This window comes from Bos mutus, chromosome 4 (assembly GCF_027580195.1).
Source record: "Bos mutus isolate GX-2022 chromosome 4, NWIPB_WYAK_1.1, whole genome shotgun sequence".
Taxonomy (NCBI): Eukaryota; Metazoa; Chordata; class Mammalia; order Artiodactyla; family Bovidae; genus Bos; species Bos mutus.
Genome location: NC_091620.1, coordinates 32,224,271 through 32,241,028, shown reverse-complemented (window position 1 = coordinate 32,241,028; position 16,758 = coordinate 32,224,271). Strand labels below are relative to the sequence as shown.

The following is a 16,758-nucleotide window of genomic DNA, read 5'->3' as shown; positions in this document are numbered from 1 at the left end:
ATTAAATGACATACACAATGAATATAATGGTGTCTATACAACCTGAAAGATACTAATTTTGGCAGCAAATGCATAAATATCCTCTGCAAATGTGTTTGCTAATGTGAATTTATTGGCCTTTTGGACAGAATAATTCTCATAATTCTCCAATAATTCTGTCTCATGCATAGCATTTCTAAATACAGCGCTGAATGACTGACCCAGGCCCAATATCATGGGAAAGTAAATCTTCCCTTATTCACTTACCTTTAGTTGGTGGTACCAGCTCCAGCTGAAAGCACTAATGCAGGGAAACAGATGAATAGTATATCCTATGATAACTTTTTCCTTTAGGATCATTTTAAAAAATCACAGAGTCTAAGCTTTTCCTATTACAAATAAGGAAACTGAGACTCAGAGCAGCCATACACTGTTCACATGGTTAATACAGTGTTTTCAAACTGTTGAGGGCAATATTAACTAAATTTATTTTTCAATAAGTTCATATGAAATGATTCCAAATTACAGATCCACAACATGACAGATGGGCTATAAGATACAATACGTTGGCATGGCAGCATTTTACAGGATCTGATGATGAGAGTAATAGAAAAAGGCATAATTCTGTTTTTGGCCGTTAAGTTCTATTAAGCCCTCTATAATCAGGGAAAAAAAGGAATATTATCAAGGTATTTATCTTTCATCCTGCAAATATTTCTTAGTGTCAGTACTTCAGTTTTTTGACTGAGAAACGGTGCCAGGTGCACTGTGGTCCTTCTTCTCACAGAATGTAAATAAAAGGATAACTAAGGACTTAAGTGCACATCCTTACTAGGCGATGGGTGACGAGGGCATAGTACAGATGATGAACAATAAAAGACTTCAGGGTTTCCACTCTCTGTTGGAATAAATGAGAAAGTCTCCTTGCCTGGTGATGCAGGAGGAAGGGGTAAACAGCTTATGCAAAGCTGAGAAGACAGTGTGAGTGGAATGGATGTAGCAGGGGATGGGGGCTACCTAATGAGCTGCGGAAATTGAAAAGGCAGGCTGGGAAGGAGACCACAGATAGAGGAATGTGTAGATCATACCTTGCAAGCAATGGAGGAGAAGCTAACTGATAGTACTTGAGCGGTAGTAGAACAACATAATCCACATTTGTAGGAGATGAGAAGATTGAGTGAATTAAGCAAGCAAACACTTGTACTAATGGAGCACATACCTGAAATGGCTTATCTGATTCTCTAAAAGGGAAGACAGTCTTTCCTTTATCTCCTCAAATCTCTCTTTTTCTTCCACGGAAACAGTTCCAATTCCATCAGGCCTGAAAAAAAAGTAGAATCAGTAATTTTAGTGATAGAAAATGAATATATTTTATATTTTTCTACTTCCCTGAAAAATCAAAATAATAAAGGAAAATGCACATTGGCTCACAGTATACATAAAGCTTATTATGTCTACAGTGAAATTTTATTGGAGGTGTTTGTAGTCGTTTGCTCCGTATTTTGACCTGGAATGAATGGAAGGCATTTATTCTCTTTTAGAGAGCCTTCAAGGCAAAGGATAACAATAAATAGTTTGCAGATCCAGAAAACAATAACTAGTCCTTGAGAATGGCAATGAAAAGTGTTTTATAGTGATACCAAACAGTTGACCAATTAAATATCCTGAATGGAATTATTATAAAGAATATATTGAACGTAAGCTAAAATGTCTTAACTGCTTCTCTTCCAAATAAAATTTGAGCTAATGTCAAATTAGAGATATACGGAAAAGACATTTTGGATACGTGTAGTGATTTACTGCTCTTTTTGTTCGTTTAAATATAAATTAAATATAAACACTTGAATGAAAACACACAGAGAAGAAAGTCTACCTATGTTTCAAGATTTTTGTGCTTAACCAAATATGCTTATGAAATAAAGATGATGACCAAACAGAAGTATTCTTTTACTAAGAGATTAGAATTGAAAATATAAAATATACCTAACAGCATGGATTCAGAATTTATTCTGTATCAATTTAAGTATCTGGTAGTATAGCACTCATCTAAAATTTTCAATATGTGAATTTAACTGTCTTTGTTAAAAACAGAGAAAAAGATACAGGACTTCTGCATTAACTTTACATATTTATACAGTTCAACAAAATGAATCTTTCACATTTCTTAGCACCAATCATTCTTTGTCCAATTAACTTATTTTTTTAAGATTATATTTTTAATTTCCGAAGACTTATCATTTTAACTTACTATTTTAATGTTTATGTATAAAATAGGTAGAAGTGAGGATTATGAAAAATATGGATATTAAAAATAACTTTCCAACAAGATTTGTATTTGTTCTTCCAACTGTTTTCTACAAAAGGATGTATGCGTGTGTGTGTGCATTTTTGATACTTATAAACTAGTCAAGTAGGATAAAAGCAATTAATTCTAAGATTATACCTGAATCAGACTGGCTTAAAGACCTTCTATAAAAACAGCTATCAGTAAAGTCTGAGAATTTTTTTCTAAAACAGAGTAAATAATTATTTCAGAAAGTTGTATCCTGCTTGAATTTATGCTTTGAAAATATTACCTACAATTATATTTCATTCTGATCCATTGAAATGCAGTTTGAAAGTTAACTGAAAAAAAAAAAAAACTAATGGCAAAATATTGGTCTTTCAAAATTTTTAAGAAAGAAAAAAAGGAAATCTGATTTTAAATTCTGGAGCAATGAACTATGAGCTAACCCCAATGGTTTATAATAATTTAACAATGGATTTTTTCACATGTTTACTTTGGAGTTATTACCTATTGAGCAAATAACAGCACAAAACCCAGACTATAACCCAAGAATGACTATTATCAATGATCACAGATGTAGAACTGGAGAGAGTTATCTATATAATTCATTAATTTGGGAATTTGGGTAGACGAAAACTGTTACTTACATTATGCTATTATTAACACATAGCATAAAAACTCTTACCACCAAGTTGTAGGTGATTATTTCACTAAATACACTTATGTAAATGATGAAAAAGAGCAAAGCCCTTATCTTTTTTGTTCTGATGACTGACACAGCCCTTGATCTGGCTCTCTGACGGATGCCATGTGATTATATTTGAGTGAATTTTACTGTTTGTTTCAACTATCCAAGGAGACTAATCCACAGTGATAGTATACGTCATCAGGTGATATGAAACTTCACTGGGGCACATCGCCTACCTGACTGAATGGAGCCAGGGGTTCAGTCGGCAAAGAGTGAGAAAAGTTAGTCAGGGGGATGCTGCTTGTGTCATCTTCACTGAGATACAGACGGTTATTCATACTGAAGGGCTGTCATTTTACTGAGCTCATTACTAAATTAGGTACACATCTGATAGGTTAAATACATTTTATATTTTGGACCTGCTCTTATTCACATGTCCTTATTTTAGTGTGTATGTCAGAGAGTGAAAGTCACTCAGTGGTGTCCAACTCTTTGCGATCCCATGGATTGTAGCCTGCCAGAATCCTCTGTAGATGGAATTCTCCAGGCAAGAATACTGGAGTGGGTAGCCATTCCCTTCTCCAGGGGAATCTTCCCAACCCAGGGATCAAACTCAGGTCTCCCACATTGCAAGTGGATTTTTAACCATCTGAGCCACCAGGGAAGCCCAAGAATGCTGGAGTGGGTAACCTATCCCTTCTCCAGGGGATCTTCCCAACCCAGGGATCAAACTGGGGTCTCCTGCACTGCAAGTGGATTCTTTACCATCTGAGCTACAAGTGAAGACCCAATATACCAGACTATGTATACACCAATATACCAGACTGTGTACTAAATATCCGGTATATGAAGTGACCTTCTATATCTAAAATATTGAGGCTAAATGGCAACTTTGCTGTAGTCAAGCCTTAAAGTAACAACTCCTTCTAAAATTATTCTTCCCAGGAAATACAAATACTTCTGTGTCATTAATATCTTCTTGTCATGATTGTTATTAAAACAAACAAAGTAATGATCAATGCACTGGGTACTGTGCTGTTTAATATGTACAGTAACATAGCCTGAACACAGTAACCTTCTCTCTAGTCCCCACGAGAGGAGGCTATTGAGGCTCAGGGAGGTTAGGTGACTTCCTTAAGGTCACACAGCTTGTAAGGACAGGATCCTGGACTTGAACTAGGTCTCTTACATTCCAAATCCAGGGCTTTTAGTGCCCATGCATTATTGTCTTTCCTCTATTTTTTTTTTTTTTTTTTTTTTGCTGCATCATGAGGCATGTGGGATCTTAGTTCCCCACCCAGGGATCGAACTTGTGCCTCCAGCAGTGGAAGCATGGATCCTTAACCACTGGACTTCCAGGGCAGTCCTTCCTCTATGTTTAAAAGAAAATACAGAGCAATAAGAGAAACCCCTAATAAAAAATGGAAGCTATATTTGAGAAGCAACAATGGCGGAACTTCTTTTCAGTTTCAGTTTCAGTTCAGTCGCTCAGTCGCGTCTGACTCTTTGTGACCCCATGAACTGCAGCACGCCAGGCCTCCCTGTCCGTTACCAACTCCCGGAATTTACCCAAACCCATGTCCATTGAGTCAGTGATGCCATCCAACCATCTCATCCTCTGTCGTCCCCTTCTTCTCCTGCCCTCAATCTTTCTCAGCATCAGGGTCTTTTCCAATGAGTCAGCTCTTTGCATCAGGTGGCCAAAGTATTGGAGTTTCAGTCTCAGCATCAGTCCTTCCAATGAATATTCAGGACTGATCTCCTTTAGGATGGACTCGTTGGATCTTCTTGCAGTCCAAGGGACTCTCAAGAGTCTTCTCCATCACCACAGTTCAAAAGCATCAATTCTTCGGTGCTCCGCTTTCTTTATAGTCCAACTCTCACATTCATACATGACTACTGGAAAAACCATAGCCTTGTCTAGAAAGACCTTTGTTGAGAAAGTAATGTCTCCGCTTTTTAATATGCTGTCTAGGTTGGTCATAAATTTCCTTCCAAGGAGTAAGCGTCTTTTAATTTCATGGCTGCAATCACTATCTGCAGTGATTTTAGAGCCCAGAAAAATCAAGTCAGCCACTGTTTCCACTGCTTTCCCATCTATTTGCCATGAATTGATGGCCTGGATGCCATGATCTTAGTTTTCTGAATGTTGAGCTTTAAGTCAACTTTTTCACTCTCCTCCTTCATCTTCATCAAGAGGTTCTTTAGTTCTTCTTCACTTTCTGCCATAAGGGTGGTGTTTTCTGCATATCTGAGGTTATTGATATTTCTCCCAGCAATCTGGATTCCAGCCTGTTCTTCCTCCAGCCCAGAGTTTCTCATGATGTACTCTGCATAGAAGTTAAATAAGCAGGGTGAAGATATACAGCCTTGACGTACTCCTTTTCCTATTTGGAACCAGTCTGTTGTTCCATGTCCAGTTCTAACTGTTGGTTCCTGACCTGCATATAGGTTTCTCAAGATGCAGGTCAGGTAGTCTGGTATTCCCATCTCTTTCAGAATTTTCCACAGTTTACTGTGATCCCCACAGTCAAAGGCTTTGGCATAGTTAATAAAGCAGAAATAGATGTTTTCCTGGAACTCTCTTGCTTTTTCAATGATCCATCAGATATCACCCTTATTTACATCGTACATTTTGTTACTTGTATAAGGCAGAGAGCTTAAATATCACTACAATTTAAAACACCTACTATCACATCAGTAATTCAATTAAAACAGACATTAACAAAGGAAATCCTAAAATTTGCTGTTTTGTATATTACAACATAGGTACTCACAGAAGCCTTGAGAGAGACTCAAACCAGTCATATTTATGAACATGTACCTAGTAGATTCAGGGTAAGGGGAGATTTAAAATACAATAGTTTTACAAGCTCAGTTTATAAATTAATTTGTCAGCTACATGTTCAAAACCTATTCAGAACTGACCACCCTGACCACTTCTGCTGCTCCCCTTGTTGCTGTCATTCATCACAGGCTCTCCCCTGAGTATGACTATGGCAAACACAGTCTCTCTCTTTCAGTCTTTTCTTTATCAGAGTATTGGCTGCACACTCCTGTGAGCCATTTTCAAGCAGGAGTCATATCCCTGCAGAGGTAACACTCATCGTAAAAGCCAAAAGCCCACTCTGCTCTTCTCTGCCTGCTCAAGGCTAGTCCCTTCACTGCAGCCATGCTGGCCTCCCTACCCCAGTTGTCAAACACAGGAAGCGCCCCGTGCCTCATGGCCTTTCATGTGAAGCTTCCACCGTGCAGGAGCCTTCCCTAGGCACACCCGTGGCTTTCTCACTTCCTTCATTCTCATCTCTAGTGACATGACTCAGGATTAACGAGGTCATCTCTAACCACCCGATGTAAGAGTGTCGTCTCCCATTGCCACAGGCCTCTCTGTTGTTTGCCATTATGTATTAGATGACTGATGTCGTCTAACATGTTATACATTTGTCTCCTCTGTGCTGCAGTCCTAATGCCCTGAACAGTAGTTGGCATATGGTTAACATTCAATATATAAATGCTAAAAATATGAATAAGTGCAATGTAGAATAGAAAATATCAGCTATATAGGATTATAAGAATTCATGAATTAATAACATCACATATATTATTATTATTACTTATTAGTATTACTATGGCATGCACTATTTGGAATGTCTTCATCATATAACAGTAGGTAAAATAGGAAATTTTTGAAAAGCAAACAGTAGCAGGAATTATAGTCAAGAATTTTGGGTAAAAAGATCTCTAACAAAAGTTAATGTACATTTATACTAAGCAGAAAATTTTTAGTGTTTACCTAAACACTATTATTAGTAAAATGAAGCGCTTTAAATCTTAAGAAGAGATTTTTTTTCCCTGAGATAATAAAAGTAAAAATAACATTGCCTCTTTGACATTGACAATAATGAAGTTAAAATGTGGTTATTTAAAATTCTAACAAAGAAGACCAGTTTTCTAATTCGAATGTTAACTGGGGTTTCACTCTCTGCTTAATATATTAAAGTGGTTCCAATGAGAAGGAAGGGTATGCTCATGTACCAAGCGTTAATACATATTTTCACTTTTTTTCTGAGGTCTGTAGTTATTGAAGTTACATGATTTTAATAAAAATAGAGTGTTAGGAGAAATAAGTTTAAGATATGAATAAATTATAAAGCATAGTTCAATAGTAGACATACTTTTTAAAATAAAAGATACTTACTGTCAAGTGAATTATGACATAGAACTTCCTTCTGGTATTACATAAAAAGCGACTGAATGCCACGAGTGGTTGTGTCTATGTTAATTATTACCTGAAAGATTCTTAAAAAACAATCATACAACAGAATTTTCTGCCACTCATACATGCTTAGTAGACTGATCTTACATCTGTCTATGGGTCACATTCTGTTTTCACAGAAGCCAATATGTGTGCACGTGTGCATGCCTGTGTGTGCACACATACACGCAGAATACCTTTTTTGAAGGGCAGATTCATCCAAAAAAATAGATCCTATACACATATTAATGCCGGTAAAATTAATTTCACTCAATTCCTTCATGAACTAAGGGATTTTATACTTGTACTATCCATCAATCTGGCACATTAAGCACTTTAAAGCAAACGGAACCCTTTCTGTATATGTGACATCTTGTCATGATTACAAATTCCTTCCATAATGAGTGCAATGTAAACTCTAAGTGAGGTGGTGGTTTAGTCACTAAGTCCTGTCTGACTCTTGTGACCCCATGGACTATAGCCCGCCAGGCTCCTCTGTCCATGGGATTTCCCAGGCAAGAACATTGGAGTGAACTGCCATTTTGTTCACCAGGGGATCTTCCCAATACAAGGATTGAACCCGGGTCTCCTGAATTACTGCAGTCTCCTGCATCGCAGGCCGATTCTTAACTGACTAAGCCAAGGTCTAAAGTGAGGCAGATTCTCTGAAAAGACAACTGCAGAACAAGAGGGATGCACAGTATTACCCATCCATTTTCTATAATCTCTGATGGCCTTTGGGGTAGCTCAGGGAATAAATTAGTTTCCATGAAGGGAAAGGATGATTCCACTGTATTTCAAGAAAGATCCAAGAGGAAAAGTGTACAGAACTGGGTTGCAGAGTTGGGTGTTCGAGCAGAAGAGAAAATATCACAGAGGGGACCTGCCTAAATGTTCAGACATGGACTAATCTGGTAGCTTCCCTTCCCTTGACAGGACAGCAGACAGTTTATGTGTTTTGTAGCCTTTTTCTCAGTATCATACAACATTTCAGAGGCCTGTAAGACCACTACAAATTCTGGCATTTTAATATCCATTTTATCTGCACAAATTTGAGTAACGATGATTTACCAGCTACCACCGTATTTTAAGGAGCAACGGTTCTGTGACAAACCCCAAGAAAAAGGGTGAAACAGCCCATATATTTTATTTTTGAATACCACAAATCATGAGAACTTGTTGGAGGTTCCCAGGGCAACCTTGAGTCCTGAGAAGGTTGACAGTAAAGGAATCGGTTTAATTTGCTGTAATGATGCATCCGGAATTATTCAATCATGGGATCTTCCCACAATTACCACTTAAAAAACACCATTTGGGGATGAGGAGCATTTGTGCTATTAGTGAAAACCATAACATTTCTATGATTATTTTCTTTCTTTCTATAACTTTTTAAAAATTTATTTTTGGCTGTGCTGGCTCTTTGTTGCTGCACTCGGGCTTTCTCTAGTTGCAATGAGCTGGGGCGGCTCTCTCGTTGTGGTGCTTGGGCTTCCCATTGCAGCGGCTCCTCTTGTTGCAGAGTAAGGGCTCTAAGGCACATGGGCTTCAGTAGTTGTGGCAGGTGGCCTCAATAGCTGCAGCTCCCTGGCTCTACAGCACAGAATCAACACCTGAGGCACCTGGGCTTAGTTGCTCCAAGGCATATGGGATCTTCCCAGACCAGGGATTGAACCCATGTCTCCTGCATTGGCAGATGGATTCTTTATTACTGAGCCACAAGGTCAGGCCTATGGTTATTTCCTTAAGCACTTTCATCATCAGGACAGCATCTAGATACTTAGAGGATAAATGTGCCCTTTGCTTTATAATCTCTAGCAGTGGGCATACCACCTGCAACAGAGTGCTTGGGAAATCTGTGGGTTGAATAAATACCCCAGGAATTAATACTGCATAGAAAAGTCTGGTAAATTGATGAGATTTCCTTTCCCCTCCTCACACACCTCTTCCTTCCCCAACTCCTTAAGGAAGTTTGCTTATGTTGGCAGTTTGGTGGTTTGTGGTAAAAGATATTTTACAAGTAAAGAGTAGGCAAATGATAAAGTTCATGGTGCCTCTGAGTTTCTTACTGGCTGCTTTTCACCTGGCCTCTTTGATGAGGGATATATGACATCCTGGTTTCCACCAGAGAGAGTGAGAAGGGGAGAGACACCTGGAGGGTGGTCTTTCTGAATTGTCAATTCTCCCTGCAGCACAGCAGGTAAAAGTCACTTTGTACTTCATGTATTTCCCACCAATATCCATTTGTGAACAGAATGAAAAAAAAAAAAAAAAAAGACACAGTGCGAGAATGAGAAATGGTAGAAGCTGAGGGAGAAAACAGTAACCTCTCATTTTTGTTCTCTAACCTATAATACCTCCTGTTGTTTCAGACAAAAGGATATATCACTTAGATGGCCATACAATACACAATCAGTGTTCTTTCACTTCCCCTGAAATTTTAAATATCTAGAAGCAGATATTAACTCTACACCTATACATTCACTGAAATAGAAGAAACCAATTTTCTAGGTGCAAATATCTTGGAGATTAAATTTAAAAATCATATTCTCTTTTTCCAAACCCTCCTCCATCCTAATCCTTTCCATATTTGAATTTCCAACTTTATGCTATTTTCTTTGGAGGTTTTAGATACTTGTACAAAAAGACCAGGAATTTGATATGCAATTTTGTGGCTTAGTTTTTATGGTAAAGTAGTGATAGACAGGCAAGTAAAGGATAGTTATCAAGTATTTCATAACTGGTCTCTCCTAGAACCAAACTAAAATCATTATTGCACACAATTCCTGAGTTAAAGAAAAATAAAATATTGAGAGGATTTTAAAATAAAAATAAAGAGAATTCAGGTTAACAGTGTTCTCTGATATAAGTATTATATCTAATCATTACCTAATATTATTTTTAAAAATAACTTAAAAATATTTTTTATTTTGTAACTTTAAAATATTGTATTGATTTTGCCATATATCAAAATGAATCCGCCACAGGCATACATGTGTTCCCCATCCTGAACCCTCCTCCCTCACCATATCATCCCTCTGGGTCGTCCCAGTGCACCAGCCCCAAGCATCCAGTATAGTGCATCGGACCTAGACTGGCGGCTCATTTCATATATGATATTATACATGTTTCAGTGCCATTCTCCCAAATTCATCCCACCCTCTCCCTCTCCCACAGAGTCCAAAAGACTGTTCTATACATCTGTGTCTCTTTTGCTGACTCACATACAGGGTTCTCGTTACCATCTTTTAAATTCCATATATATGCGTTAGTATACTGTATTTCTGTTTTTCCTTCTGGCTTACTTCACTCTGTATAATAGGCTCCAGTTTCATCCACCTCATTAGAACTGATTCAAATGTATTCTTTTTAATGGCTGAGTAATACTCCATTGTGTATACGTACCACAGCTTTCTTATCCATTCATCTGCTGATGGACATCCAGGTTGCTTCCATGTCCTGGCTATTATAAACAGTGCTGCGATGAACATTGAGGTACACGTGTCTCTTTCAATTCTGGTTTCCTCAGTGTGTATGCCCAGAAGTGGGATTGCTGGGTCGTATGGCAGTTCTATTTCCAGTTTTTAAAGGAATCTCCACACTGTTATCCATAGTGGTTGTACTAGTTTGCATTCCCACCAACAGTGTAAGAGGGTTCCCTTTTCTCCACACCCTCTCCAGCATTTATTGCTCGTAGACTTTTGGATTGCAGCCATTCTGACTGGCGTGAAATGGTACCTCATTGTGGTTTTGATTTGCATTTCTCTGATAATCAGTGATGTTGAGCATCTTTTCATGTGTTTGTTAGCCATCTGTATGTCTTTGGAGAAATGTCTAGTTCTTTGGTCCATTTTTTGATTGGGTCATTTATTTTTCTGGAATTGAGCTGTAGGAGTTGCTTGTATATTTTTGAGATTAGTTATTTATCAGTTGCTTCACTTTTTTAAAAAATTAAAGAACTATATAGACATCATAATTTGGGAGAATTCAGAAAAAAACAAAGACAAAAATTTTTGTAAATGCTCCAATCAGAAACAACTGATAATGCCATTTTGTAAATATAACCCAGTCTTCTTTCTATAAATCTATACATATACTACACATTCTGATGTATAATTAGATTCTTTTAATGAAGTATAAACATTTTCTCACATCATTTAAATATCCTAAGATATGCTTTTTAGTGGAACTTTGGTATCTCATTATATGGATATACCACAATCTATTTATTCAATATTCCATTAGTAGAAATTTAGACTTTTTCCATTTTTATGACCATAAATACAGCTGCAATAACCAATCTTACACTACATATTTTTAAGCTCTGATTGTTTCCGTGGGATAAATTCCTGAAAGTATATTGTTGGGTTAAATGGTGCTATGGATCAAAATGCATTTCCCTAAAAATTTACAAGCTGTAGTGCCAACCCTCAATATTACTGTATTTGGAGACAGGTCTTTTAGGTAGTACTTAAGGTGGAATGAGGTCTTAGGGCTGGGATAGAAATCTGATTGGATTGGTTGCTTTGTTAAAGAGGAAGAATGAGTCTTTCTCTCTCTCTTCTGTAAGAACACAGAGAGAAGGCAATCATCTGCAAATTAGGAAGAGGGTCTTCCTCAGAACCCAAGCACACTGGCATCCTGAACTCAGATTTCTAGTCTCTGGAATTGTTAGAAAATACATTTCTGTTCTTTAAGCCACGTAGTCTATGATATTTTGTCATGGTAGCCTGAGTTAAGACAAATAAGATGACATTTGTAGGCATTTGATATATATCACAAAACTGCTTCTTAAGAAAGCACTTATCAGCTTACATTCTGACCCATAGCACATGGAATTATTAATTTCCCTCTGACCTTATCAACTGTGGTCTTTTATCATTTGTTATAATCACTTTCAATTATATATATTAAAGGGTATTTCATTGTTTTAAGTCATTGATTTCTATGCAGCAAAATGACACAATATTGATGGTTATATGGGGTCTTTCCAAGGGCCATAAAATTCACTGTAATTGATTCATTAAGAACACTTAATTGTGAGCTGTATTTATGAAGTGTTCCAACATGTCATCTATAAAATCTGTAAATAGATGGTCCAATGTCATTCATTTAACTTACTCAATGAATATTTACTGAGTACTGTCCAGGTCCTGGTGACAAAATACAAAGCTAACAGAAATGTCCCCTGCCTTAGCAGAGTTTATAATAGGGAAAGGCACAAAACAGAAAAATCAGACAGTAAGTGTACCTTACATTAAGAAGGACATAAACACAAAGTTCTGTTATAATTTGAATTTTAGGTAAGGATGTAGTTTAGGAATGATATTTAAGCAGAGATGCAATGTATGAGCAGCAGTTAATCAGGTGCTGCTTGAAATAGAAGGATTAGGGAGAAGATTTCAGGAGGTTCTCCTTAGAGATATCCAAATATTTTTCTCAAAATGCAAGTTTTATCATATAATTTTTGCTCCTAGTAGACTGACACGATACTCCAAAAATCCCTCTTCATTGCGAAGCACCTAAACACTGAATAAAAATATAGGTATATTGTTAAGTGTTATCTTATACTTACAAAAAAGGAGAAAATTTTCCTAAGGGCAGGAAAATAAAAAATGAACTAGGAGCTGAAACTGAAGGGGAATGTGAACACCAGAGCTGCTTTAGAGGCAACTGTCAATTTCAGGGAGGTCTACGGCTATGTTCGGGGCTTCCCTGACAGCTCAGACGGTAAAGAATCTGCCTGAAATGCAGGAGATTCCCATTTGATTTATGGGTTGGGAATATCCGCTGGAGAAGGGATAAGCTACCCACTCCAGTATTCTTGGGCTTCCCTTGTGGCTCAGCTGGTAAAGAATCTGCCTGCAATGTGGGAGACCTGGGTTTGATCCCTGGGTTGGGAAGATCCCCTGGAGAAGGGAAAGGCTACCAACTCCAGCATTCTGGCTTGGAGAATTCCATGGATTATATAGTCCAAGGGGTCACAAAGAGTCATACACAACTGAGCGACTTTCACTTTCATGGCTATATTCAAGGGGATGGATGCACCATGAGTCAGAGACCATCTCTGCTGCTGCTGCTGCTGCTAAGTTGCTTTATTCGTGTCCGACTCTGTGTGACCCCATAGACGGCAGCCCACCGGCTCCCCCGTCCCTGGGATTCTCCAGGCAAGAACACTGGAGTGGGTTGCCATTTCCTTCTCCAGTGCATGAAAGTGAAAAGTGAAAGTGAAGTCACTCAGCCGTGTCCGATTCTTAGCGACCCCATGGACTACAGCCCACCAGGCTCCTCCGTCCATGGGATTTTCCAGGCAAGAGTACTGGAATGGGGTGCCATTGCCTTCTCCGAGAGACCATCTCTAGGGGCTGCTGAACCTGAGATGCTTGCAAAAAATGGGATGCTTGAATGGGCTATACCATCAGTGAAAGGATGGGCTAGAAAATAAATATCCTTGCAAAGGAGAGCAAACAAGGAAATCAGTCTGTTTCTACCACATCCATAGACTGAATAAAAAGAGTCATTCCTGAGAATATGCCTGGGTACCTGGGTTTATGAATATGCTTCATAAACTGGGTACCACCCATGCAATCGAGGAATTTCTAAGATGAAAAATAAGAGAGCTCCTGTATCACTAAGTGAAAACAATAGCAAGTCCTTTTGGGAAGAAAGCATTCTCAACCTGGGCCTTGAATTAGAATTTCCTCAGATTAATCCAAGAATATGTGCTTACTACAAAAAGTGTTAGCAGTATAAGCAAACAGTGACCATGGCAAAAACATCAGCAGAAACAATAGATAAACACACCTAGAAAATGGAAGTTAACAATTAATGAGTGGATCAAAAGGCAGATGTCACAGCTTACTGAGAAATGTGGAAGTAGAGTAAGGGTCAGCAAACTACAACCTCCCACCTATATTTGTGAATAAAATTTGTACAGAACACAAGCCACACTCATTCATTTACATACTGTTCATTGACTCCTTTTGCTCTACAGGAAGAGTAAAATAACTGTGATAGACACAATATTGCCCATAAAGTCCAAAATATTTCCTATGTTTACTATCTGTCCCTTTATAGAAAAAATTTGCTGAGTTCTGAACTAGAAGATAGAACTAAAAATATTACACAGAATGAAGCTAGAGAAATAAGTAGATAGAATATATATTAGACATATTCAGAGATATAGAAGATAAAATGCCTAATACATGGTTAATTGGCATTGAAGAGAGAGCAAGTTTAGAGGGAGACAATACTTAAAGAGATTACAATATTCCAGAACTGATGACAAGCATGGATCTTCATATTCCAATCAAGGTAAAATTCCACAAGAAATTTATACCTACCCAATATCAGGGCATGTGGATCAGAAATCCACAGAAATCCCAAACAGAATTCTTTAAAAAGAAATCCACATGTAGTCATACAACAGTTAATCCACAAAACATAAAAAATCAAAATAATCTTAAAAGTCTTAAGTTAAATTCCCCTTCAAAGAATGGTAATGAAGCCTTCTTAACAAAGGAAGCCAGAAGAAAATGGAGTGCTACCTTCAAAGTTTGGAGAGAAAATAACAAAGTAGAATGTATAACAAGCAAAATTTTCTTTCAAAAATGTCAATGAAACAAAGATAACTCCAAATAAAAATTCATGATCTATAGGTATTCTATTTTAATAATATACTTTGGGAAAAATGTAATTTCTAAATTGAAGCAAGTATTGAGTATCAAATAATAAAAGCAATAAAAATAATGTCTAATGCTTAAGATTAGAAAACAAGTAAGGATAAAATTAAACTACTAGACAGCATTAGGGTGTTAAGTCACACACAAATATTCTAAGGCCTCTGCACTCTCCGCTCTCCAGAATGAGAGGAAATTTGCTGATTAATGTAAGATTTAAAATTTTAGCAATATACAAGATAAAATCTCAAATGGTGAAAACTGTAAATGAGGAGGAAACAAAAAAAAAAGAAAATAACCTGTATGAAACAAAAAGGAAGCAATAAAGAAACAGAAAACTTAGAAACATGAGCCAAAAAGAGTCTCAAATAAAATGGTAGAAATGCATTTACTTATATCAATACATCTGATAATCATAAATGAACTAAAATGATTAAAAATAGAAATTATTACACTAGATAATTAAATCAGAATCTAGTTTGCTATTTATAAGATGTAAGAGTACAGCAGTGTCAATATGACACTAAAAAAATAAACATATATCAGACAAATGCCTAAAGAAGGCTATGCTAATACCATCTAAAGAAACTTTAATGTAAAATGCATTATTAATTATGAAAGGGGTCACTAAATCATGAGAATAATTGCCATTTGCCAAGAAGATTTAATAATTTTTAAACCTGAAAGTACCTAATAAACAGCCTAAAATTAGAAAGCAAAAATTGGTAGAAGCAGAGGAAGAAACCACGACTGTAGTGGCAGCTTTCCATTCACCTTGGTTATAACCTTACAGATCAAGTACACAAAAAATCAGTAAGAGTTTGGAAGATTTGAACCACACAACTCCTGCTTGCCCCACCAAGCTATAAAATATATATATTTTTCAAGCAAGATGAAACATTTATAATATTTAACACATAATTGGCCATAAAGGAGTCTCTAGTTATGAATAATCAATATCACATGGATTACAGTCTCTGAACACAAAGAAATTAAGTTAGAAATCAATTTTCAAGTTTCTAACCAAAAGAGATTCACTTTTGTAGAAATTCTAAAATATAAATAACTGTGTGTCTAAGAAGAAATTATAATGGAAAGTTAGAATTACTTACAATGAATTTTAATCAGATACATTATCAAAATGCATATATGTAATAAAAGCAGTACTTAGTGGAAATTGAACCTTAAATACTTATTTTAGAAAAAGAAGAAAAGATGATATTAATGAGTTAAATTTAGGAATTTAATTAGTTAATTTAGGAAGGTAGAAAAAAATAATCCAAGAAAGTAGAAGGAAGGAATAATAAAGACAAAATTTAATGAAATGGTTGACTATAGAAGGGAGCACACAGGGGAACTTTTAAGGTGACAGAACTGGCACTAGGGTAGTGAATAGATGACTCAATGTATCTGTCAAGACTGACAGAACTGTAAGAACCATATAGCAAAAGAGTGAACTTTACTGTATCAGTCAGTCAGTTCAGTCGCTCAGTCGTGTCTGACTCTTTGCGACCCCATGAATCACAGCACGCCAGGCCTCCCTGTCCATCACCAACTCCCGGAGCTCACTCAGACTCACGTCCATCGAGTCAGTGATGCCATCCAGCCATCTCATCCTCTGTCGTCCCCTTCTCCTCCTGCCCCCAATCCCTCCCAGCATCAGAGACTTTTCAATTGAGTCAACTCATCACATGAGGTGGCCAAAGTACTGGAGTTTCAGCTTTAGCATCATTCCTTCCAAGGAACACCCAGGACTGATCTCCTTTAGAATGGACTGCTTGGATCTCCTTGCAGTCCAAGGGACTCTCAAGAGTCTTCTCCAACACCACAGTTCAAAAGCATCAATTCATCGCAGCACTGTTTATAATAGCCA

General features: G+C 37.2%; 1 protein-coding gene across 13 annotated transcripts in view; it reads right to left on the bottom strand.

Moving 5' to 3' along the window:
• The window catches only part of CADPS2 (calcium dependent secretion activator 2), a 585,913-nt gene that overhangs the window by 148,538 nt on the left and 420,617 nt on the right, over nt 1-16,758 (bottom strand). For all 13 annotated transcript variants that reach the window (XM_070369312.1, XM_070369316.1, XM_070369317.1 and 10 more), the window contains one exon: nt 1,199-1,300. In XM_070369312.1, the coding sequence (XP_070225413.1) occupies nt 1,199-1,300 (102 nt within the window). The remainder of the gene's footprint in view (nt 1-1,198; nt 1,301-16,758) is intronic.